The sequence below is a fragment of the Periplaneta americana genome, chromosome 11 (assembly GCF_040183065.1).
Source record: "Periplaneta americana isolate PAMFEO1 chromosome 11, P.americana_PAMFEO1_priV1, whole genome shotgun sequence".
NCBI lineage: Eukaryota > Metazoa > Arthropoda > Insecta > Blattodea > Blattidae > Periplaneta > Periplaneta americana.
The window spans coordinates 158,394,910-158,422,181 of NC_091127.1; the positions used below are offsets into that span (position 1 = coordinate 158,394,910).

The window sequence follows — 27,272 nt, forward strand, 5'->3', positions numbered from 1 at the left end:
TTCAACTATCATTCCATAGTTTAAAATAAATACACAGTGTACCGAATTTTTTATACCTTCATACTACAAAATTAAATCTATTTTAATCGCTTCTGTTACTTTCCAAAAATATGGTAACACATATTTGTGTTTGTGAATATGTTCGTTTTATATTTTATTTATATCTGTAAGTTAGCACTTCAAATACTGTTTAAAATATAATCTTTTGAAAATGTTGTTGCATATCAAACATAAATTTAAGAAAAGAATAATGATAACTCTGTGATGCTTACAAACTCCCTCAACATCAGGTAGCATCATTGTAATATGAAATAGTATATGTGCTAACATAAGAAATTAGAAAAAATACAAGTATCGTTGAATAAAACAAAAATATATTTTGGCCAAAATATTTCTCTCAATTTAATAACTCTCTTTTACAGTTTAAAAATCTAGCCGATGTGATAAACATATCTTTCATTTAACAGAATTGTTAAATCTTGCGGGAAATTTTAACAATTTTTGTAAACTGGATATCCAGCTTGTCAATAAATGTGACTGCAAGATTTTCTAAAAAATATTTTCTAATAATTACATTATAACAGTTTTATTAAATAATAATACAAATATATTTTTAAAAATATATCATGTACACTCTGTAGTTCAATTACAACAAAATATTTTTTTAAGCAAGCATAGTATATGTTAACAAATGCACATACATAAGCTGAAGTTATATAGCTATACAAGAAGATCTGTAGCTTGCACACTCCTAACAGAATTTTGTTACTATTAAGTTTCACTCTATTTTCTCCAAAGGTAGCATCATTTCAGAGAGACACTGGGAACTCTTCTCCAATCTGCTAAATGCTGCTAGTAATGGTGATAAATCTGCTGTGCTAGGACGTGACAGAAGACCCATACACAGCGCCAATTTTGCTGCCAGAGCAGGCCTTTTCACGTCCGTTACTTTGTCATCATCTGGCATCATCTACAAATTCAGAAAAAGTTTACACTTACCAGAAATTGATTTCCACTCCTTTATGTAAATGTAAATAAATGCATATAATAAGCATAAATACTGTCTTCCTCTGACAAGTTTAGCACAGGGACCTGAGGTATTCTTGCCATCGGTGCGGCGGGGGGGGGGGGGGGGGGGGGGTTGCAGGTAGATTCTTTTGTTGCTACAGCCCAGCTAAGCCGAGCGGAGTGGGAAGTATTAATCGTCCAAAAATATGCAGTCTTCAGTCTTCTCCCTGTTGTTGGCTATGTTAATATTATATGAATTACTCATAAATATTTTCACCGTTACAAGTCATTTTTAAGGAAACATGCTGTGGAAAATTTTTGGTTTTATTTTATTGGAATTATAGAATATGTGTGATTGGTATTGTGAAAAACAGATTCCTATAATGTCATGTGTAAATCATTTCTTGGTGATATCTTAAAATACAAAATCAAATAGTTATAATGAATAATTTCAGAGGGAAAAATTGTTCCGGAGCCGGGTATCGAACCCGGGACCTTTGGTTACTCGGTGTCGGTTAGAGTTCCCGAGTAGCTCAGTGGTAGAGCGTTGGTACGTTAAACCAAAGGTCCCGGGTTCGATACCCGGTTCCGGAACAATTTTTCCCTCGAAATTATTCAAATCAACTTTACAGGGAGTTATACCTGAAAATCTTGATTTGCAAATAGTTATACTTCTCAAGTGAGTTCAGCAGTACAGTATATTTAAATTGATTACTTTACAAATTTAATTCAGTTCTACTAATCACTAAATTTTATAGTATGATTCTTCTTTTCATTTATATTATTGTAGTTGTATTATGATTTTTCTTTTTATTTATTTTATTGTATTTGTATTTCTGGTGGTGTGATGGCCTTAACTTCACCAAAATAAATAATAAGTAGTAAATAAATAAATGAATAATAAATAAATAATAAATAAATAAATAAAAATTTCTACAATACTTTCCTTCTCTGAACACGTAAGTACGAATGGTTGTATCTCTATCTGGCCAAAAATACGTTAGAAAACTAATAGGCATACTGCTCTCGTAAATTGGGCGAATGTTTTCAGAATGATTGTACTTCCTTCCAGACTGCCGCTGTCACTGTCCCCTCCCACTCCAGTACCGCGCAAGACTAGTTGGAACCGCATTCCTCTCAGCACTAAAGTCCTCAGAGGATGACACTAAATGTAAATAGGGTAGGTATCTAATGCTCTTGACTCAGGAATCGAGTCTTCTCTCTTGCTTCCCAGTATTTAGATGTAAGACTTTTTTTTTTTTTTAGTGCTTCTAGTGTGTTAAATGATTCATATCCATTTATTCTTCTTGAGAACGCAATGCACAATTTGGAGTAGAGAGGATGACAGTCCTATGTAAATGTTCACCCAGACAATCATGATCTGTAAGGTGTCTGAACATGGTCATAGCTGATTCACATGGAAGATCAGGAATTCAATAAGGTCTTTCTACTAAATTTTTCCAATGAAAATTTTCTGCAATATTTAATGTTTGGACATTATAATTATTTTTAATACTTACTTACTTACTGGCTTTTAAGGAACCTGGAGGTTCATTGCTGCCCTCACATAAGCCCGCCATTGGTCCCTATCCTGACCAAGATTAATCCAGTCTCTATCATCATATCCCACCTCCCTCAAATCTATTTTAATATTATCCTCCCATCTACGTCTCGGCCTTCCCAAAGGCCTTTTTCACTCCGGCCTCCCAACTAACACTCTATATGCATTTCTGGATTCGCCCATACGTGCTACATGCCCTGCCCATCTCAAACGTCTGGATTTAATGTTCCTAATTATGTCAGGTGAAGAATACAATGCGTGCAGTTCTGTGTTGCGTAACTTTCTCCATTCTCCTGTAACTTCATCCCTCTTAGCCCCAAATATTTTCCTAAGCACCTTATTCTCAAACACCCTTAACCTATGTTCCTCTCTCAAAATGAGAGTCCAAGTTTCACAACCATAAACAACAACCGATAATATAACGGTTTTATAAATTCTAACTTTCAGATTTTTTGACAGCAGACTCGATGATAAAAGCTTCTCAACCGAATAATAACAGGCATTTCCCATATTTATTCTGTGTTTAATTTCCTCCCGAATATCATTTATATTTGTTACTGTTGCTCCAAGATATTTCAATTTCTCCACCTCTTCAAAAGATAAATTTTCAACTTTTATATTTCCATTTCGTACAATATTCTGGTCACGAGACATAATCATATACTTTGTCTTTTCGGGATTTACTTCCAAACCTATCTCTTTACTTGCTTCCAGGAAAATTCCCGTGTTTTCCCTAATTGTTTGTGGATTTTCTCCTAACATATTCACGTCATCCGCATAGACAAGCAGCTGATGTAACCCGTTCAATTCCAAGCCCTCTCTGTTATCCTGGACTTTCCTAATGGCATACTCTAGAACAAAGTTAAAAAGTAAAGGTGATAGTGCATCTCCTTGCTTTAGCCCACAGTGAATTGGAAACGCATCTGACAGAAACTGACCTATACGAACTCTGCTGTACGTTTCACTGAGACACATTTTAATTAATCGAACTAGTTTCTTGGGAATACCAAATTCAATAAGGATATCATATAAAACTTCTCTCTTAACCGAGTCATATGCCTTTTTGAAATCTATGAATAACTGATGCACTGTACCCTTATACTCCTTTTTTTTTCTCCATTATCTGTCAAATACAAAATTTCTGGTCAATAGTTGATCTATTATGCCTAAAACCACACTGATGATCCCCAATAATTTCATCTACATATGGAGTTAACCTTCTCAAAAGAATATTGGACAAAATTTTGTACGACGTCAACAAAAGTGATATTCCTCGAAAGTTACTACAGTTAGTCTTGTCCCTCTTCTTAAAGATAGGTACGATTATGGACTCCTTCCATTGTTCTGGTACAATTTCCTTTTCCCAAATAGCAAGTACAAGCTTATAAATTTCGTTAGTTAATGCGCTTCCACCCTCTTGTATAAATTCTGCTGGAATTTGGTCGATACCTGCAGACTTATAATTTTTCAGATTTTCTATCGCAATTTCGACTTCAGAAAGTGTGGGTTCGGGTATAAATGGCTCAGCAGTTTGTATTTGAATTTCGTCCCGATCATTTCTATTTGGCCTATGTATATTTAGGAGTTGTCCAAAATACTTTTTCCATCTGTTCAGGATTGAATGGGCGTCTGCAAGCAAGTCACCATTCTCATCCTTGATCACGTTTAACCTTGCCTGATTTCCATTCTTGAATTCCTTTATGCCCTTACATAAATCTCTAATGTTTTTATTTTTACTATTTGTTTCTACCTCATTCAGTTTTTCCTTCAAGTAATCTCTCTTTTTATTCCTAAGCGTACGATTTACTTCCTGTCTTTTATTGAAATAATTATCTCTATTCGCCTCAATTGGATCCTGTAAGAATTTCAGTTTTGCCTGTTTCCTTCTTTCTACTACCATGCAACAATCTTCATCAAACCACGGTTTCTTTTTCTTAGTTTCATAATAACCTATGCTCTGTTCAGCTGCAATTTTGATATTATCTCGGATATTTTCCCACACGCTATTAACATCTAACTCTTCCTCAACTTCGTCGGAACTTGCTAATACGGCAAACCTATTTGAAATTTCGACCTGATAATTTTGCTTAGTTTCCTCGTCCTTTAATTTCGGAATATTGAATCTTCTAATATTAACTTCTTGCTCTACTCGCTTGGCTACTGATAGTCTTTCTCTTAGTTCTCCAATTACCAAATAATGGTCAGAATTACAGTCTGCCCCCCTGAAGGTTCGAATATCTACTATACTAGTATGTCTTCGTTTATCTATCAAGATGTGATCTATCTGGTTGTGTGTCAATCCATCTGGAGAAGTCCAAGTATATTTATGTATATCCTTATGGGGGAATGTTGTACTTTTGACAATTAAATTTTTCGATGTGGCAAAGTTGACTAACCTAACTCCATTGTCAGTACTAGTTACGTGTAGGCTCTCTTTTCCAATAGTCGGTTTAAAAATATCCTCCCGTCCTACTTTAGCGTTGAAATCCCCCAATAAAATTTTCATGTGATATCTAGGTAACTGATCAAAAGTCTGTTCCAATTCCTCATAGAAGCTATCCGTTATATGGTCGTCTTTCTCTTCTGTAGGGGCGTGAGCATTTATAACTATGATGTTGCACCATCTACCCTTAAGTACTAAATATGATAACCTATCACTGATAAATTCGACCTTTTTTACTGCTGATTTTACTCTTTTATGAATAAAGAATCCTGTTCCTAATTGGTGATTATCGTTTCCTTCCCCATAATACAACAAGTAATCTCCTATTTGCGTTAAGCCGTTCCCATCTAACCTAACCTCCTGTACTCCCACGAAGTCTATTCTATATCTAGCTAGTTCTTTTGCTACTAATGTTACCCCTCCTGTTCTATATAGACTTGTAACATTCCAAATACCAAATCTCAAAACCTTATTCCTTTGCTGTGGTCGTGCCAGAGAATCAGTCCCATTCTGAGGCTTATTTGAAGGATTCGTAACAAGCTGTTTTTTACGGTGATGGGTTGTTAGCCCTTCGCCCAACCCCCAAGCTGGAGGATCACCCCTTATCGGCTGTCCACGACTGCTTATTCAATATATTCACAGCTACCCTCCATATCTGGAGGCTGTCTCCTCGATCAGCAACCTGAGGACGCGCCATGCCGTGGTGATAATTATTTTTAATACCTTGTTTTATTGAAAAATATGAAAAATTATAGTTTTGTTTTTGTTAAATTTTAGTGCCTTTCTTTCCTAGAATGTCGGCTTGATTTAGTAATTTCTCATCACATTTGGTTTGTGTTTCTTCGGTTTTAGAAACCGTTACTCTTTGTAGCTATTTTTACTATCCTACATTGTTTTTTATATAAAATCTGGGAACAATACACTTAAGACACATTGCTACTAAGTTCACAGTGTAGTTGGGAGGCAGAGCCTACAACACGAAGGCATCTTTTAAGTCTTGCAATGCTTGTGTTGCCGAATATTAAGAAATAAAAGTACTCATGTGAATACTATTCATTCAATTAATTAATACAATCATTTAAAAACACTATTTCATAATAACGTACTTAATGCATTTATCCCTATAAAACATTACCTTATCAGCAACATGTTTGTACACTAATCCATCTCCTCCAATATGGAAAGTAGAAAAGCCATCATACCAGCTTGAAACAAGAGAAAAAGCATTAATTAGATACCTGTTAAACTGAGATAGTATATATTTTACATTTACAGAATAATCAGTACTATACAGAAAAAAGAAAATGACTTACGATTCTTGATCATCAAGTATTTCTCTAGGCTTCCATAGTTTATATTTCCAGAACATAAACAGAACCTGAAATATAAAAGAACAAACAAAGAAACACACAAAATGATAACACAAAGATCCAAAATGATTAAATATTTACCCAATGCCAACAGAGTAGATTGAATTCTATCGTACTATAATGCTGGAAGATATTAAAAAGAAAATACAGAATAAAAAACGTAATACTTTTGTAAATTAATCATAATTTTTGCATGAATCAATATTTGTCACATATTTACCTGAGATTAATTAAATTACATATAGTATGACACTGAAGTTCACTACAAGTGAAAAATTTTCTTTCGTATAATAAGGTTCTAAAGAGTCTTCCACACGAGTCCAGTGCCACAAATTTTGAAGAAAACTGCTGTCCTTTTTTTATTAGGACTTTTAAATTTTGAATACTCGTAAATCACGACAAATTTCTTCAAAATTCAGTAGTTTCCCCATGCTTCTGGTAACCACTTAATTGTCAGATTATGGTAGAGAATAATTTCAAGTGTCACACTTCAAAAATATGACAAATTTAAGATACAACTATACACATCCAGTCCAATTGAATGGATCTACTTATACAGCAGTAGTCAAAAAATCAAGTTACGACTTTCATGATCGCTATATTAAACCTTGTTAGTGTTATAGAATCTAAAATATGTTCATGAATTCTTTCAATCAGGATACAAAAATGTATGTTCATAGAAGGCTAAATTATTGAGAGACAATGGAAGTTCATACATCCGTCTATAAAGAGTAACTAGGCGGCCAGATAGCTCTGTTGGTAGAGCAGCTGGCTACAGACTGGAAGGTCTGTGGTTCGATCTCAGGTGGTGACAGGATTTTTTCTAATTGCCAAACTTTCAGAACGGCCTCGAGGTTCACTCAGCCTCCTATAAAATTGAGTACCGGGTCTTTCCCAGGGGTAAAAGGCGGTCAGAGCGTGGTGCTGACCACACCACCTCATTCTAGTGTCAAGGCCATGGAAAGCATGGGGCTCTACCTCCATGCTCCCCAAGTGCCTTCATGGCATGTTACGGGGATACCTTTACCTTTATAAAGAGTAACTACATGCCACTCATTATATGAAAAAGAACTACAAAACCTTAAGAAAAATACAGTTATTGTAACAACGTAATACACTTTAAGAAAAAAATTTCCTCCAAGGATGCAAATTCAAAGATATCTTGGACAGTACAAGTTCGAAAATCCGGACTACCTGACAATCCAGATTTCGAGAATTCACAACTCTTATGTAGCAATCTCCTGTGTATGTGCACGTATAATATGTCAGTTATATACCTACCATTTTATTTTATATTGCTCATTTTTAAACCCGATTTCAAACATTACATGTTCTTTTATTAAGAAAACATTTTTAAGGTTACATCTTTGTCAGTTATTAAATTTAATTTTCTTTAAAACTGCTTATTTGAATAAATGAAGCATGCTGTATTTGTTAAATAATTAATAAACTGTCATCATTTACTTTGTAATCTTTTCTTTATTTCATCTCGAATTTAAATTTTAAAAATACTTACTCAGAATCTAAAATTCTGATTACCATAATCCTGGACAGAGAGTGGATTTTACTTCTTATTACTTTTCAAATGTTTTACGCATTTCTCACTGTGAAGTGGATTAACTGAGGAAATGCATTCTGCACTGCAGTGAGTGATACAAAATCCCACCCACACACCACATTGTCATAAGTTGCAGGGAGTAAAGTAAATTTTGTATAATAATTTATACTACAGAGCATTCAAATCAAGATGTCCACTCACTACCTGTGGTCGCACGGACTCCGCATGCTATACAGGTCACCTGTCTCCTGCCAAACGGTGACCATAATTTGTGGCAAATAAAACTCTTATATTAAAATACCACAAACTATCTTCTGGAGGGTCACTTATAATAGATGATTGGGAGTTTCAAAAAGTTACTGAATTTAAATACTTACTTACTGGCTTTTAAGAAACCTGGAGGTTCATTGCCACCCTCACATAAGCCCGCCATTGGTCCCTATCCTTAGCAAGATTAATCCATTCTCTATCATCATATCTCACCTCCCTCAAATCCATTTTAATATTATCTTCCCATCTACGTCTCGGCCTCCCTAAAGGTCTTTTTCCCTCCGGCCTCCCAACTAACACTCTATATGCATTTCTGGATTCGCCCATACGTGCTACATGCCCTGTCAATCTGAAACGTCTGGATTTAATGTTCCTAATTAAGTCAGGTGAAGAATACAATGTGTGCAGTTCTGCGTTGTGTAACTTTCTCCATTCTCCTGTAACTTCATCCCTCTTAGCCCCAAATATTTTCCTAAGAACCTTATTCTCAAACACCCTTAACCTATGTTCCTCTCTCAAAGTGAGAGTCCAAGTTTCACAACCATAAAGAACAACCGGTAATATAACTGTTTTATAAATTCTAACTTTCACATTTTTTGACAGCAGACTGGATGATAAAAGTTTGTCAACCGAATAATAACAGGATTTCCCATATTTATTCTGTGTTTAATTTCTTCCCGAGTATCATTTATATTTGTTACTGTTGCTCCCAGATATTTGAATTTCTCCACTTCTTCAAAACATAAATTTCCAATTTTTATATTTCCATTTAAATACTTAGGAAGTATAATTAATGAAACAGGCTTATTTGGGAAAGAAATTGAACATAGACTGGTTACAGCAAATAAGTGTCACTACTCCTTTCATAAATTGCTTAGTTCCAAACTCCTTTCTAGATTATCAAAATTAAGATGCTATAAAACAATAATCCTACCAACTCTCCTATATTGCTGAGAAACTTTGATATTAACAAAAGAAAAAAAAAAAAAACAACAACAAAATCCCTTTTTACTTTTGAGAACAAAATCTTGGGGAAGATTTTTGGTCCCATTCAAGAAAATAACACATGCAGAATTTTGAACAATAGGGAACTAAGGGATATTTATAAAGATCCGGACATAATAGCCTTAATAAAAAGTCGAAGACTATGTTGGCTTGGACACGTTCTACGGCGTGATGAAGACTCTCTTCTACGAAAAGCTTTCGACTCTTCTCCAAGATGTACAGACCTCTTGGTAGACCTCGTCTCCGTTGTATATGATAATCTTTGTACAGTGGGAGGACGACAAGAAGATGCAGAGAACAGAGATGAATGGCGAACCTCTTAGGTTTTGAAATGCCCTAAATTGATTGACCGATTGATTGAAACTATCTTCTGATCATGTAATAGCAGTTCCAAAATGTTATGTAGGTTTTCGGCACTCCAATATCTATTGTTTTGTTTATTTACATAGGCACAGAGTTGGAACTATGATTTGTCACTGAAAATACTAAAGTGGGGTCCACTGGTGTGTTGAATTGAGGTTTTTGACACCCCTACTTCCTGGACTAATCTGCGCAAAGATTTCTGAGGGCTTCGTTCTAATCAGAAACCTATTTCATCTAAAGTTTCCTCAGTTAAGACCCGTTTATTCACTCGATGTTTCTTATTATGAACCGAACCTGCTTCATTAAATTTCTTTATGAGTCTGTATATTGTTTTCTTATTTGGCACAGAACCATTGGGAAAACGTCTGAATTTGCAGCAACACGTTCTCCACTATATTTCACGAAAGTCTTGCATATAAAAATGCGTACTACTGTACATCACAACACAACCACGCACAACAGAGACGCAATGAATGCTGTGACAATCTACCATACTAGCGAGCAGCATAATGTCGGGACTTGCATCATTCCCACCCACCAAGCAGTCTTCATAGTAGTGGGGGACATTTTGGCTCGAAATGCTGCATAAAGACCAAGATTTCCATAACAAAATAAAAAGAAAGTTAATAATGTAGTTACATATCTGTAGAGTAGTAGAGGAAGCGCAAAGAAAGCTTGCCCATTTGACTGATGCACAGAGAACGATATTCGGTCCTCGTGCCGTCATGCTCGTTACAGGGCTGCTATGAATCACCTAATGCTGATTACAGGGCGCATTCGAAAGCGCGGTCTTGAGCTGTTCGTATCGTGGAGTGTTGCTGTGCAGAGCGGGTACAAGCCAGCGTGTGCGTTACATATTCTGCGTTTTATCCCTGATATCAGTAGTTTTATGTAGTTCAAAGTGTGCTTGTTAAATAACAGAGTTCTGTATAACATTCTATGTACTTAACAATGCCCCCGTTGGCTCTAAATTAGGAAGTGCTAATGAAACGTTACACAGTCAAACTAAGGAATTATTTATAACATTTAAGCTCATGAAGTACTGGATGAAATGTCTAAGAAGCCTCGTCGCGTCCTTCTGTAAATGTCATTCTGTTATTGTTTTTGTATTGCAGTAAATGTTAACATTATGGTTTATTTAACAACGCTCGCAATTGCCGAGGTTATATCAGCATCGCCGGTGTGCCGGAATTTTTTCCCTCAGGACTTCTTTTACATGCCAGTAAATCGATTGATATGAGGCCCGTCGCATTTAAACACACTTAAATGCCATCGAGCTGGGTTGGGATAGAACCAGCAACTTCGAGCACAGAAGGCTATACCGACTACGCTACTCAGGCCAACTTATAAATGTTCGTGACTCGGAAACAAATTGTGAGTATATAAACTTATTTCTCATTACTCCATTTTTACTATCTCCTCAAATCCCTCCCCGAAAAAAAATCCTACGTCCGCCCCTGCCTCTCAATGTCTTTCTATAAAATGATATTCAGTTTTGAAGGTACTGATGACAGCATGGAATGAGATTAATATTTTGATATTTTTTCACACTTGTTTTGAGGTGTGTCACTATGTCAATGACGTTTAGAAATAAGGCTGCAAAAGAGTATCTATCGGATTCGGGGGGGAGAGCCATTAATCCTTCCCACTGAAGGCTTTAAGGAACCAACCTGGACAAATACCCAATGTCCCATCCCTACCTTCCCGTGGTGTAGCTATTAGTAAGCATAATTTTACAATCTGAACTAAAGGGAGGGGCTACTCATCAATTAGCACTGGTCAGCTTGATGAGTTAATGACTAAAATTTGGTATAATTTTTCTCTATTCAATACCTAATTCCCTCTTTACCCTTTCCTATCCAGTCCTCTGACTGAACTCTTACTTTCTTCGACCCCGACGGCATTAGAGCATTCTAGGCCTAGGGTTCATTTCCCTCTCCTTCCTCCCCTTTCTACTTTTCTGTTCCTAGTGCTGACCTGCTATGGCACTAAAATCATCCTCCAGTGACTTAAGGAGGGAAAGCTGGTGATCAACAAGATCTCCCAGCTAGGTCCAATGGACCCGTCGACCAACAGCAGGTGTGGTTCTCCAGACATTCTGGGGGTGTGTGTGAATGAAATAGCCACCAAAACGTTAAAATATGGTGTTCACTTAAATCGGCTACAACTTGCCATTTTCACTCCAATATGAATGAATACCATTAAGGTAAAATTATCCAGAGGTAAAATAGTCCCCCAATCAGATATCCGGGCGGGAACTACTTTAATGGTACAGAATCAACTAAACATCTTACAATTGAATGCTAGCGGTAAAACATCAGCTAAGAAGACTGAACTAGCCAATATACTCTCAGATAATATTCGGAACACCTCAAAATCTGTGCTTCAGTGGCTGACCATGATAATATCTTTGAAAAATATTGGAGTGCAAGAGGTCAAATGACTTTATTGTCAAACGCCTGGCATTAGAAAACAACAACATTTATAACGTTTATAAATGTATGAAAAACGAAACAGGCTCCGCTCGTAACGAAGGAGAATATACAGATTAAAACAAACCGACCATAGTACCATGCTAGTTATCGGAACATTTTAATAAAATCACATAGTATTAGTTATTAGTATTTTATTACAATGTCAAATATCAATTATTACACGATCACATATTTCTTATAACATCTTTGTAATTTCATTCACTGATTTTATATGTAAAAGAATTCGTGCTTCTGTATTTTCAACAATGTTATGTTACTAGTTACTCTGCAACTAGGTTTAGGTTACGTTACATACGCTGTGATAAATCTCACTCGAAACATCAAGCCAGCAGATGACTGAGAACTGCCAATCGAATCGAAGTGAGGTCGAGTGCACCCGAACGTTTCCGAAAGTTCGCGCAGCTTTCCGTGGCAAGCTCTTCTTGCGCTTACTCTAGTTAAATATTTATTTTAGAGAAATTATGTAAATTTTCCTAATAGGTTAATGAAAGCGGCATGTACAAACAGCAATCATTTTAAGATAATTATGTTACTGGAATAGATATCATAGTGTACATAAACATGAAATAAGGATAATCTATCAAGAACATTAGGCTTTGTCACATTCTTAAACAGATAATTTTCATGACTTGAAATGTCTGTCTATAGTTGTAACATATCACATCATGTAACGCGTCATAATCATCCCAATCATAATAATCATCATATGGCCCTACAGCCCATATCGAGCCCTGGCCTCCTCAAGCTTCTTCCTCCCAATCATCTCAGTCACTTTCCTTTAGTTTCGGTCGTAAAGTCAAGTTATTTAAAGTAGTACATAAACAGGAAAGAGAACTACAACGAAGATGAAATGGGCAGTGATAATAATAAATATTATATAAATGTATCTTTTGTTACTTGAAAACATGGAAAATATGACTTGAAAATGGTACTTCCTCTCACTTTTTTAATTCTCAAAACAATTAACAGAAATTATGTCCATACCTTCAAACCTGAGATGCCTCTAATTCGCCAGCGAATTCTCACAGTGTCATCCTCAGGATGCATCGTAATTTTCAAAATCTCGAATTTCACATATGCAAATTTCAGATGACCAACAGTTCGTAATAGGGCTACCTGTTTCACGTAGTGATAGAGACCGCTGTAACAACAAGGAAACATAGCACATTTCTCTAGGAAATATTTCATTCAAATTCTCAATCATTTTTAAAGGAAAACCTGTCTCAAAAAATTAGAATGTGTGAAAAGCAATTTTATTTTCACATGAACATCCCGTCACGAAAAATAAGACTGTATCTCTTATTGTATAATATGGTTTCAACTCAATTCTACACTAACTTAATCCTTCATCACAGAGAAGCACATATTGTTTAAAAACCTACTAGTACCTACTGACAAGTATTCCCTATTCATTCAGTGATTTTAAAGACAACAACCTCTTTAAAGTTACTTGCTCAAAATCCACGGAAGTGAAGTCAGATGACCATGAATGTCAATTAAATGGACTTCTCCAATCTAGTTGGAGTCTGGTTTAAATGTTAACAGATGTGAAGAAAATAGGGAGGTGTTCTATCATGCAAGAATCACAGCCATTGACAAAAAGTATACATCTTCCAACAGAAATTTATGGCACATAATTTATGTATGCCCTATAAGCTGCACATATAAGATTAATTTCCAGACTATGATGGAAAAGTTATTAAATTATTCTTATCTAAATTACTGTCTAGTGGATCGTGCTAAAATTTAAATCCACAACTTACTAGGCCCTACTAGTTTAGAAAGTAATAAGGCCATGTTCTTTTTGGGTCTGTAACCAAGAGTTGATAAACCTCTAACAAGGGAAGGGTTTCAGCTCGAACAGGAATTTCATATCCAAAATTTGTTTACAGGCCCATCTTTAAATCTCTGTAAAGCTCCCAAAAGCATTCGTTTGTGTAATGTGTGGTTTGTCTGTTAGAGCACTGTACAAGTTGAGGGGTGGGAGAGCACTGGGACCTTGTCCGTAAGCCTAGCCTAGCCTAGAAGCTAGTGTCTAAAGCCCATTTAAGAACATTTTTCTCCAACGTTCTGTCTGAAAATATTGCAGCTAATCAAAAATGTACACTGTTGTGTGAGTCATTTAATGCGCACAAGGACACAACCTTAAAAAATGAATCATTCCAAAGTTAGGGCATGGAATGTATGATCATTCCATCTAAAAAATCTAAATATATCCAGCCTCTGACTATCTATTTCCTTAGACAATGCAAAATATATGCTCGGAGGATAACAGATTGCATAAGGACTCTTGCTGGGAATCCAGAACTTAACTTGGGAAATCGAGTGTTTATAATGAAAATGCACTCTGTTATTCATAACCAGTTGTCTGCTCCAGTATACCGCCCTATGCTTCAGTATTCCTGGCAGTCAGCTGGTTACGTGAATCGTGAACAAGTCTCGTACTTCAAAAATGTAATTCAGGTGGCATTTGATTGTTCAGCACTGGAGTGTGGTTCAGAAGATTGTTCAGGTGTTGCTTCTGCGTGTTGTGCTTATTGCTCTGCTCCATGCTGTTTCAAGCATTTTATAGAGAATCCTCATGTATATTTTTAAAGCAGTGTCTTGACCGATACCAACCAAACGGAGAGTTACACAAATGAATGCTTTTACGGTCTTCATCACCTTTGTGAGGTAAGCCTATGTACAAATTTTTAACCAAAAATTCCTGTTCGAGCCGAAACCCTTCCCTTGTAAGTATATGTAACTTCTCAGTATAGGGTTGCCAACTCTCCTGCATTTCCTGTATTTTCCCCTAACTTTTAACATTCTCCCAGCTCCCATATTTTTCTCTCTTATTTCTGTACAAGGTAAACATCATTACCGTATTCTAAACATTTGATTTTGCCGTGAATGATGAATTTTGTTGTTCAAGAGATGCTTCAATATGAGCTATCTCTGTAGAAGGTAATGCTTGCCAGAAATGGATTGTAATGTAGTAGTAGTATTTATTTATTTAACCTGGTAGAGATAAGGCCTTCAGGCCTTCTCTTTCCCTCTACCAGGGTATTACAATTACAATATGAAGAATACAATTTATTACAATTAATATTAAATTTACAATTACAATAAAAATCAGTGCTTACCTGTTTAAAATTAAGTAATATCAATGTTATAAATTTGTAAAAACTGGCTAGTTTGTTCTAAACAAATCATTTAGAAATGCTCATACAAAGAGGGTGTTTTATCTCATGGACAATAATAGAACAGATGTTCGAAACAGGAGCACAGCATATCTATTGAAATCAGAGCTGCAAACTGCAGGCAACTTCAACTATTACACGAAACAAAATCTGTCTCAAAATACTCTTGATTTAAGCCTAGCTGCCGAAGTGTAGAATAAAGTCGTTTTTTAGTAACTGAACGGAATAATTTGCCAATTTTCTATGTGAAATTTTGTCGATTCCTTAGTCTCCCGTATTTCCTCCAAAAAAAAAAAAAAAAACTTGGCAACCCTACCTCAGTATAATAGTACATTATGCAACGAGCCTATAATGATAGTAATTAAGACGCGAGGATGTTTATGAAACAAACGCAAGCAATATTGGAGTGTAGGCTTTCACGGCCGGCGTCAATAGTAGAAAAGTTTTCCGGGCTATGAGGCCGTGGCCTGTTGGTTGTGAGACCAAACGTTTCGTTCACTGCTGCGGTGAACATCTTCAGTGGTGTCTATTGCTGGTGCGGCTGGTTCTACTGCGTGTGCCGATTACAGTCTGCGCTGGCTGCATCGTTGTATATATAGTGCGGGAGGGGGGGGCTTGCTGTTGTCGCCTCGGTCCGCGCTCGAATGTGCTTCGCGGGCGGGTTTGCTGTTTTCCACATGCTCCGCGTCCGAGGTTGTGTTGTTTAATTGTGCTACAATTTCAATCGAAAAGAAGAAGGCCTCAAGGTTAACAAGGCCTGGTATCCGGCATTAAGGAAAACCAACACAATTTCAATCGAAAAGAAGAAGGCCTCAAGGTTAACAAGGCCTGGTATCCGGCATTAAGGAAAACCAACACAATTTCAATCGAAAAGAAGAAGGCCTCAAGGTTAACAAGGCCTGGTATCCGGCATTAAGGAAAACCAACATCAAACCCGCCCGCGTAGCACAATTAAACAACACAACCTCGGACGCGGAGCGCGTGGAAAACAGCAAACCCGCCCGCGAAGCACATTCGAGCGCAGACCGAGGCGACAACAGCAAGCCCCCCACCCCTCCCGCACTATATATACAACGATGCAGCCAGCGCAGACTGTAATCGGCACACGCAGTAGAACCAGCCGCACCAGCAATAGACACCACTGAAGATGTTCACCGCAGCAGTGAACGAAACGTTTGGTCTCACAACCAACAGGCCACGGCCTCATAGCCCGGAAAACTTTTCTACTATAAACGCAAGCAAGTTTCATAATTTTCATACAAGCGTCTTAATTACCATTATAGGCAAGTTTCATACGACTTTTTATGCTCGACCATATTTCTAACTTGAAATTATTCATAAGTATTCATGTTATTGTTATGTGAGTGCAATAGCCTACCTCATAAATTGTGAGATGTGCGCAGACGCGAAAGTATTGATTTTTTCCGGGAAACGAATGTCGACGACCTTGATATAATCTAGAGAGTAAGATAAAAATTAATCTTGATATAACCTTGAAATTGAATTCGACATTGAAAAACAAGATGACAAATTGAATTTATTTCAATATTATTTACAATTAACGCTAATTATTATAGTAACAGAACATAACCCTCTGCGACAGTATTGAATTTCCAGCCTCCGTGACGTTTCCCTAGTTGTCTTTCGATTGCATATCCGAGAATAATCGAAAACCTGAACTTTAATGAGTAAGTGTACTTTAATGACATGCATTAAAGGACTGCTACCAGGTGTATAATTACTACATTCCGGCATGGTCGAGCATAAAATATTTTTGCTTATTTCTAAATGTTCTTTATTAAATACTCAATTAAATAAAATAAAGCATGAATGATATGTTAGAATACTTACACGGTTCTTGTGCCTCTTATATTGTTCTCAAAAACGAGATCCTGATGATATATGGTGTAGTCCAATGGTTGTATAAACAAATTTGGGAGCTGAAAAAACAAATGAAACATATACCCCACATAATTCAGGCTACAACATATGACATTATGAAAGGAAATTATTTTATTCTACTTCAAAGATAACACTATTTTTTACAATATTCCATCTCTTGTTTTCTGGTTATCATTTAGCTTCTGACAATCAGAATACAGTCAATTTTTGCTTAAAATAACCCCAATGTAACAGATTTCGAAAATAAAGGATCACAAATAAGTAAAACCAATGCAGGTAGCAAGGTTTTAACAAGTTCTGTCTCGATTCAGGTCTGATTATTACTATTTTCCCCCCTTTTTTTTTTTTTTGTAAGGTTAGGTGATATTCAGGATTCACTGGATGAAAATTGAGGCAAACGCAGATTACCAGGTGTTCTCAATTGAGGAAATACTACAGAAAGTGCTCAAAAGAGAAAAAGATTAGAATAATTCAAATGAAGACATAGACCAACTGGTGAAGAAATCTAAGGTGTCTCATATTCGTGAAAACCTCGACACTCTCACTGCTCATAATCTGGAATTTATAAAAAAACTAATCTTGAGCAGAACATGAGTGGGGAACAACCCAAACTCGATTCGTTTTTCGTCATTAACATCTCCCTAGTCAATGAGCCTGAGACACCACAGAGCTCTTCTAACTTAGAATAATTCAATAATCCGAGTTCCATTATGTGGCATGGAAGTACACGCTCAATTATTCACCATTCAAGATGTATACAACATTTCAACATTTATTTTAGGTAATTTTATAGAAGACGGGCACTTGGTTGAATGTAGTAAGCATTACCAACCTTTTTATTTCAGAGTTAAATGTTAGTGATCTTTTAGTGACTTTTATATGTTAGTTCTAGGTTTTTTATACTAGGTGTCGCCGTGATTTTCTTTTAATTTGATTGGTTATAGTTGTTACTTGTTCTAGAATTTTCATTAATTTTGAATGGATAATGACGGTGTCAGTTGTTTTTGGTTGTTTGACGTGAGTGGTGTTATGTCGTGTCTGATGGCTAAAGCTATTGAAAGTTTGTTTTTTTATGATATTTGTGAAAGATGTGTGAACTTAGAACAGAGTATTAAATTTTGTGTCGATTTTGGTTTAGTTCTTTCGCTGGTGAATAAGAATTGTGTTGAATGTTGAGGAGAAAACTGTTTCTGTGGTTCCAAGGAATTATTTACTGAATTTTCTGTATACGCTAAGGTGTAATGAGTGTTCGAAGAGAATTTCATTTTGTGTAAATACATGGTTTATATATGCGAAGTTGACTGTACGACAAAGTGTTGATTTAGTGCTTTGTTGCCTGCATAGTTTGTTTAGATTGCCTTAAAGCCTGTGTCATATATTGGAAGTGAAGTGGTTGTCATTGAAGACATCAATGGGAATTGAATTTTATTTGATAAGATTATAAATTATTATGTTTTGTGTTTTAGTGGTTTTTGGGAGTAAAGTGCGGACGAAAACTGCCAGAAAAGTACTGTCAACTATGAAGTTCGAATGCCACCAAAAGCCAAAAAAATCAAAGATGAAAAATTAAATATATTTTAATTTTTTGGAGGGCTTGTTCATCTCTAAAATATGGATATATATTTCATTTTCCATCTTCGATTGTGTGATGTTTGGTGACATTTGAGCTTCATAGTTGGCAGAACGTTTTTTGGTAGTTTTCGTCAGCCATGTTGGATTTTGCCCGTCTTCTAGGAAATTACCTTATTTTACACTGAAATCTTGATTTTTTAACTCTTAAGTAGTCAAGCGGGGTGTTGTTAACACCCCAGTCACATATACGGAGCTGTTAACTACATATTGAGTAAGTCTGTACTTCTGAAACTTTCAGTACCTTTCTTAGACTTGGTAAGGCAACAATAACCGTAAACATGTTTGAAATCGGAATTCGCATACCCGAGATAATAACAGTTTAAGTAATGTGGGGTGACGAAGTGTTACAACAATGCTGCTATTGTAAATGGTGGACAGTGACTAAACTGACCATACTTGTGTAACAAATAATATTAATGAATGTTAAGTAGTGACTGTTCGCACAGAAAAATCAAGAATGTGGTGTAGAAAGGAAGATAAAAAGTAAATTATGATTAAGAGTGAATAGACTTGTGAACGAATATTGAAATATTACCATTACTGTACATTAACTATAACATTGTGATAGGTATTAAAGTATTTATTTATTTCATTGGGCTATTTTACGATGCTGTATCAACATCTAGGTTATTTAGCGTCTGAATGATATGAAGGTGATAATGCCGGTGAAATGAGTCCGGGGTCCAGCACCGAAAGTTACCCAGCATTTGCTCGTATTGGGTTGAGGGAAAACCCCGGAAAAAACCTCAACCAGGTAACTTGCCCCGATCGGGATTCGAACCCGGGCCACCTGGTTTCGCAGCCAGACGCGCTGACCATTACTCCACAGGTGTGGACGGTATTAAAGTATTTCATATAGTTGTATAAATAAAAAAAGAGCGATATTTTAATTGTCCACTAAAAAAGTAGCCTATAAGAACCTATTATATTTTGGTGTCAGCAACACCCTGTGTTACTCTTAATGTTACAAAGTTAGGCATAACTGCTTAAGGATTAATTATAAAAAAATTAAATTATAGTTTTTGTAACGCTAAGGTTATATCAGCGTCGCCGGTGTGCCAAAATTTTTGTCCCGCAGGAGTTCTTTTACATGCCAGTAAATCTACTGACATGAGCATTTAAACACACTTAAATGCCATCGACCTCGGCCGGGATCGAACCCGCAACCTCGACCATAGAAGGCCAGCGCTATACCAACTATGCTACTGAGGGTTAAGATTAATTCTATCCCTTGGAATATGCATGGGTAGCAAAAGTATCATTTGCTTCTCAAAATCTGACAGCATTATCACTTTTTCGTCCTTCACATGGATCCCGGACACGAACTTTGAAAATACAGTATTTTCTGTCTCTATGTCCATAATTTCTGTACTGTCCTTTTCATTCCAAAGGATGACGTCATCTGGTGTCATTTCAAATGGCTTAACATCTACTTCCAAGGGATTAAAACAAAAAGAGGTGCAGAAGTAATTCGGGAAATCATCCACCTGACACTCAAAATTACTTAAGGGACAGCATCATTGAAACCTGGGAAGAACTGGCCCTTGAAATTTCATAGGAATTAATAAATTCTATGCAAGTCAGAATGCGAGCAAAGACAAGCCTACTTGTGGTTTCGTTATTTTTACATATACTTATGTCTCTAAAGATGTCAATTTCTTTGAGCTATTTTGTTTTTTAAGAAATTCCTTAAAACAAAGCACAATGAGAATATTCTTCATTACAGAGCAAGATAACATTACAGCCATGCTTTACTTTTTCCTTTCATTTATTAACTCCCTCCAACGATCTATATCTTGATCATCATCTTCTGTGACTCCAATTTTCCTCACAGACTGCTGTATATTCTGGCACAATAAAAAACTGAGAAAAAATACCGTATCTGAAAATTTATTGAAATAATAATAGTATAATAGATTCGAAAAATGTATATTCACTGTCATTCTTAGACTGTTTGCTATACATCTTTGCAATGAGCTGGGCGTTCACTCAGGAGTTTGCTTCTTTTTACTGCTCATATAATACACTGCATAAAATACTCTCAAATTCCTTCAAACTCTATGTGTATAGAGCTTTCGCATATGAAGGGTAGCAGGAATGATGTTTTAACTTTTCAGGTGTCTCATTTTCAATACGGATCACTATACATTACTCATTCTGCATATGACCAGTACATGCATAAATGGCAACAAATCTGACAACAGAGGAACAAATGTTGCCAGATCTTACCTTCTTCATCATAGTTATTTTACATTCTGATTTTGCAAAGTATACAAAAAATATTGTGGAGCTGCAAAAATACTGATTTAAAGACTCACAATCAGATAGAAAAACATTTTCAGCAACCTCAATACTGATCTGTATCTCTATACAGAATGATTCTGTAACTTCGTTAGGAACTTCTAGGGATTATAGACAACATCATTCTTGTTGCAGCGAGACTGAAACACTTGGCCATGTACTGGGGTTCTGTAAGAAGGGAGAGCTACTGCGTAACAACAGACACCATCGTGCCCGTGCAGCAATTGCCAACCTGCTAAGAGACAGAGGATGGGAAGTACGTGAGGAGATTCATTGTGTGTCTGAAGATGATTCTCATAGAAGAGTCGATATAATTGCCATCAATAGAAGAACCCAGAAAGCGATGGTCTTAGACCCTACGAATTGCTTTGAAAGAGACACGAATCAAGCACTGCAGATAAATGATGACAAGCGAGCTAAATATGTACCTTATCTTCCATACCACAGTGAAAAATATGGCATTTCGCTTTACAACTGGGATGTTACAGGTTTACTATTTGGAGCGAGGAGTTGTTTACCAAAATTTACATGTGACATCCTTAAATCCTTTCAAATTTCTTTTTTGTGACGTTCAGAAGATTGTAATGGAAATTCTGAAGACCTCTCTTCAAATTCTACACCATCATCTATATGTTAACACGTAAATTTTACGATGAAAGAGTAATGGAACGGAGAAAAATTCCCCCCCGGCACCGGGATTTGAACCCGGGTTTTCAGCTTTACGTGCTGACGCTTTATCCACTAAGCCACACCGGATACAACCCCAACATCGGACAGAATTGTCTCTGATTGAGTTCCAACTCTTGGGTTCCTCTGCACTACGTCATAGATGTCTATGAACATAGGACCGAAGTCCACACATGTGCTGAGGTGCACTCGTTATGAGTGACTAGTTGGCCGGGATCCGACAGAATAAGTGCCATCTTAAATCACTTCGTCGGATCCCGGCCAACTAGTCACTCATAACGAGTGCACCTCAGCACATGTGTGGACTTCGGTCCTATGTTCATAGACATCTATGACGTAGTGCAGAGGGCGGCCACTAGAGGGAACCCAAGAGTTGGAACTCAATCAGAGACAATTCTGTCCGACGTCGGGGTTGTATCCGGTGTGGCTTAGTGGATAAAGCATCAGCACGTAGAGCTGAAAACCCGGGTTCAAATCCCGGCGCCGGGGGAATTTTTCTCCGTTCCATTACTCTTTTATCTTATGATGACGCAGAATATCTGCATGGAAATATCATATGTACTTCGGTACATTGAAATAATACGTAAATTTTTGTTTTAATGTACAAATCGAATCTTTATTTTGCTCATTTCATTTCCCTTTATCTTTTATGTTTGTTAATTCCAGATCCCAGTGGTCAACCTCACTTGAGGACGGATGATTTGAAATAAAGAAACCCATGTCAGGAAACTTTTCGTTTGCTAATTACAGAACGTTGTGTGTGTGCTAACCGGCAATACCCAGGCTGTTGTAACCTTGCACTTGACAGCTGCACTTTGGGTTGGGAACCTTTCCTATGAAAAAATTGAAGAATGCTGTGTGGCAGTCTTCTGAACCAATCAGAACGTAGCATTTTCCATTAGCTGCTCATACTGCCCCACGGAGCGCTGCTGCATTGTCGGTTTTCTTATGTTATATAATGTTCCTTTCACGTACGTAATTTGTGTGTTAATGTTATAAAGTTAAAAATAATTTGTAGCACTGTTGTGACAAGTCATAAAAAAAAGGCGTTAAATGGTAACTCAATTAGTGAGAATCCTTGCGTAGTCAGGCGTCAGAATTGCTGCAAATGACTCGTCAATTTTACGTGCAGGAGAAGGAATTTGCCCGCATATTTGGGCGTCCATCCATTCCTGCAGATAATTCAATACAGCAGACATAAAAAACTTTAGACCTCTCTAAGAGCATAGCAATAAAGAACAGAGTTACATAATAATACCTTTTGAATTAATGGAGCAGAATAGCAAACTCTGCGTTAAGTCAGCTGTTTTGTAGTAAGTGGTCATTGTGGCAATGTCTCATCTCTACCAACATTCTTACGCTAAACTGTCATGTGCAAGGTTATAATGGTCTACTTATAAGTAACATTGAAGGATCATGGTAAAAAATAATTTTGTTTCCTTCAATGTATGCAATGATATTGCCATGGTGATTTTGTAAACATTGCAAAGTTCATGGGAATAAACATAAACCTTATTTACAGTGTGCATTAAAATAACCATCTGAAATAGAACACATGGCTTATACACTCAAACCTCATCTCAATTTATAATGTAGCTATCCTTCTTATATGATGTTAGCTTTATTTAGCTTGAGCAATACGTAAAAATAATAATTTTGATTTATTTAATTTCTTATTAACTTGGGAAGATTCACGTTAAGAGAACTTGCTGATATGCATTTTATTTATGGAAGGGCAAATGGAAATGAAAGAAAACTGCAAGGCTTTATAAGTTAAAATATATTCACCAACATTTGCAGGAATAGGGAATCTGTAACAAAACTTCCAAAAGATGACCGAGTTCGATGCTAGCTGGCTACATATGCCTATCAAGGCTTGTAACTATTAAACATATGTTTCCGGACATGGGTTTCTACTGGTAAGTTATATGTAAATTGTTCATATTGATCACCTCTACCACTCCTAAAAATTTGTAACAACGTCATAGAATCACCCGATATACAGTAAACAAGGGCCGAGAATGGACAGACACCACCTTTCAGTATGTAAGAAATTGAAAAATAGGTTTCAAGTAACCAAAAACTTTAATGATCTATACTGGAAGGCAAGATATCAAATGGGTTGAACACACCCAAGTGGTACAGATCTAGTATTATATCTCCGCCTCTGTGCAACATCACAGTTTGCAGCAAGAGGAGAGAGAGAGATAACAGAAGTTTGCAATCTTTTTAATACTCGGACATCCACGACCAAGATAAACCATTAGAAATTTACTGGTCACTCACCAACAGAAATATAATAAAAGAAAAGTAGAATTGGAAACCAATCATCTCTATATACAGCATTCATTTCTAAACTCCTGAACAAATTAAGTACGATGAACTCCAGGACACAGTTACCTTCTTTCTCCTCCAACCTCAAAATTTCAACATTGTGAACACAAAATAAATTAATATTTGAGGAGAAAAATTCGCTCCGGCGCCAGGGATCGAACCCGGGTCTCTTGGTTCTACGTACCAAGCGCTCTGACCACTGAGCTACGCCGAATTCAATCCTCAGCACCGGACCGAACCTTCCTCCCTCAGTGTTTCCTTTTGTGGCCGGTCCCCAAGTTAGGCATATACGTTGACGTTTTTTATGTCCAAGTCAACTGCTATTATACACAGGACGCACTCAACTGAGTGACTGTTTGGCCGGGATTCCGCAGTTAAGTGCACAGTAATCTGTACAGAAATATGCAATGAGGGAGGAAGGTGCTGAGAATTGAATTCGGCATAGCTCAGTGGTCAGAGCTTTTGATACTTAGGCCGTGTCTCAAAGCTACATTTTCAGCTGAAGTGAACTAGATTGTTGACTAAATAGCCGGATGTGACGTCAGAAGTTATGATCCAAAGCTACATAGTGCATAGCAATCAAGTCCGTAGTAGCAAGTAAACGAAAATGCTTGCTTGATTGTTGACTTGTTCACTAAACAAACATGGATACCTCATCAGCAATTGGGGTTATGAAATTTTAAAATGCTTTGGAATTGAACTAATGTAAATATAGTGTAGAATAACACATTAACTTTGAACACTGACATTGTTAGTTCCTTCTGTACAATGTTTTAAACATTATTGTAATATATTAAACCCTTATCTTTTCCACATAAGTCGTAATGAAACTGCATTAGGACACTGCCTTCTTAATTCAGTGCTGCACCGTGATGTCATGGTTTTTAGAAAAATAGTCAATGAAGAAGGCCATGTTTTAAGCATACATGTTCAAAGCTCCCTAGTGTGTAGTTTACAAGTCATCTAGTTGCTAGTCACTAGTGTGTAGTATGGACTTGAGCTTTGAGACACGGCCTTAGAACCAAGAGACCCGGGTTCGATCTCCGGCGCCGGAGCGAATTTTTCTCCTCAAATATTAATTATCACTATTACAGATATTATTCTGTAGGACAAATTAATAAAACCTTTAATACAAAATAAATTGTTAGCACTGAAAAGTGCCTTTTCGTAAGCGTGATGATACGCATTTGACAAACACAGACAAATCTGCTCTTTTTTTAAGATAAATTGTTTGCAGTTACCTACTAAAGCTTTCCCACAAATTATCTAAATTCCTATAAATTTTGAAACTGTTAGCAAATCTAATTCTCAACTAAATGTTTTATCATCATATCACTCAATATTGTAACACTCTGCACAATGATGTAGGCCTAACATGAGCAATTAAAATCTTTTAAAATATCCCTCATACTACTCCTCAATTTCCACACATGTATTTATTTTATCTCAAATAGCCAACGCATTTAATAACAGTGTAGCCCTACCACAATATTTGCATACAAAGGAAACTGAAAGAACAAGAAAAAGAGCAGAGTAAGCAGCAATAATATTACGTCGAATTACATTTCCTACCAAAATCAACATTTTTAAATAACTGAAAAAATCTTAGTGCGTCGATGCTGAGCTAAATGTTAAGCACGAGTAATACTTCTACAAACTAGAAACTTGAAAACACACTATACTATGAGTCTTTCTACAGACTGCTTACTTACCGTTACTCTCAAAACATTGAAAACTTTGTCAAGTTGTTCTTTTGATGGTCTCTTATCTGATCCTCTCTGAGAGTCCGACATTTTACTACTGTTTGCATCTGCCAAGAGTATCATTTGTTTCTCAAAATCTGAGAGCATTATCACTTTTTCGTCCTTCACATGGATCCCAGATGCGAACTTTGAAAATAAAGTATTTTCTGTCTCTATGTCCATAATTTCTGTACTGTCCTTTTCATTCCAAAGGATGATGTCATCTGGTGTCATTTCAAATGGCTTAACGCCTACTTCCAAGGGATTAAAACAATGTAATGTTGATTCTGATAACCGACAAACGTCTGATATACTTGAATTTACATTTTGATGAAGTACCACTGCCTGACAACTATCTTTACTTTTATTTACTAGCCTACACATTGCAGATTCAGTTGCGGTCTCCTCACATATCCCATTGAACTCTTCAAAATTACTTGAAGATATGGAGTGAGTACACCATTGCGGCAGACCTGAATTAGGTGATTTCTTCACTGAAGTCATTGGCGCACTTGCCATACATCGAGACCCCAAGAACTGAAAAGATCAGTAATTTAGGTTATGTATGGTAATCACAAGTTACTAAAATTTGACATGTCATTATTAAAATGTCTTACAAATGTTATGGTTACTACACAAACAATTTAATCCTTATAAATCGTTATCACTTACTTCTTCTAAAAACTGTGATTTTGATATGTGCTGTGGAATTCGTCTTTGAAGATGTGCCAGCCCCACATGCTTACGAGATGGAACAAACTTATTTATGGGTTTAAGTTTATTGGAAACTGTTCTTAAGCAAATCGCCATTCCAAGCCTTCCAGAGCACATTAAAAATATAATGCGTTCGAATTCGTATCTTAAATTATGCAAAATATATATTCGCCATGACCACCTTGTTACACCAGAGCAAGACGACCTGAATTGAAGAACGATCTCTTCTAACTGAGAAGTCGAGTTTTGAGCAATCGTACACATCGAGATAGTATCGATATTCTTCTTTCTTGACTTGTCTTCTCCTGCTATGAAACAGCCTGCTACTTGTAAAAATTATTTTTCCGCGCTTGTATGTGCCATTTCGTTGTGATTTTCATAATCTGTAGTATAGTACACCACAGGAAATTAACGTATCCAAGGTCGGTATGTTGAATTTCATTTTCATAGGTTGGCCTGTCGTATTTCATTTGCATACTTTATGTTGGCAATGTTAGTTGCAGCTTCGATTTTTCACCGTGACATCTGGTGATGACGTTATGAACTACGTCCTCGAACCGTTTTGAGGACTAGCAAAATTAGGTACTCCAATGGATTCATTCAGGGTATTCTGCCCAAGGTCAAACCCAGCATTCTCCAATCTTCCCTATTTTCCGCCTTCATCTTAGTCTCCGCATATAATCCATTTATCTTAATGTTGTCTAA

The 27,272-nt window shown here is 36.5% G+C and overlaps 1 protein-coding gene and 1 non-coding gene across 2 annotated transcripts; both read right to left on the reverse strand.

The window, feature by feature from the left end:
* LOC138709490 (uncharacterized) lies at window positions 1–26,979 on the reverse strand. The gene is made up of 7 exons (XM_069840296.1): window positions 26,526–26,979; window positions 25,824–26,390; window positions 17,107–17,195; window positions 13,058–13,214; window positions 6,326–6,390; window positions 6,148–6,217; window positions 1–970 (listed from the first exon to the last, which is right to left on the reverse strand). Exons 1-7 carry the CDS (start codon window positions 26,829–26,831, stop codon window positions 779–781), a joined length of 1,446 nt encoding a protein of 481 aa, XP_069696397.1. The 5' UTR covers window positions 26,832–26,979; the 3' UTR covers window positions 1–778.
* TRNAT-CGU (transfer RNA threonine (anticodon CGU)) lies at window positions 24,252–24,325 on the reverse strand. Its single transcript has one exon. It is a non-coding gene; the product is annotated as a tRNA-Thr (tRNA).
* Window positions 26,980–27,272: the final 293 nt, after the last annotated feature.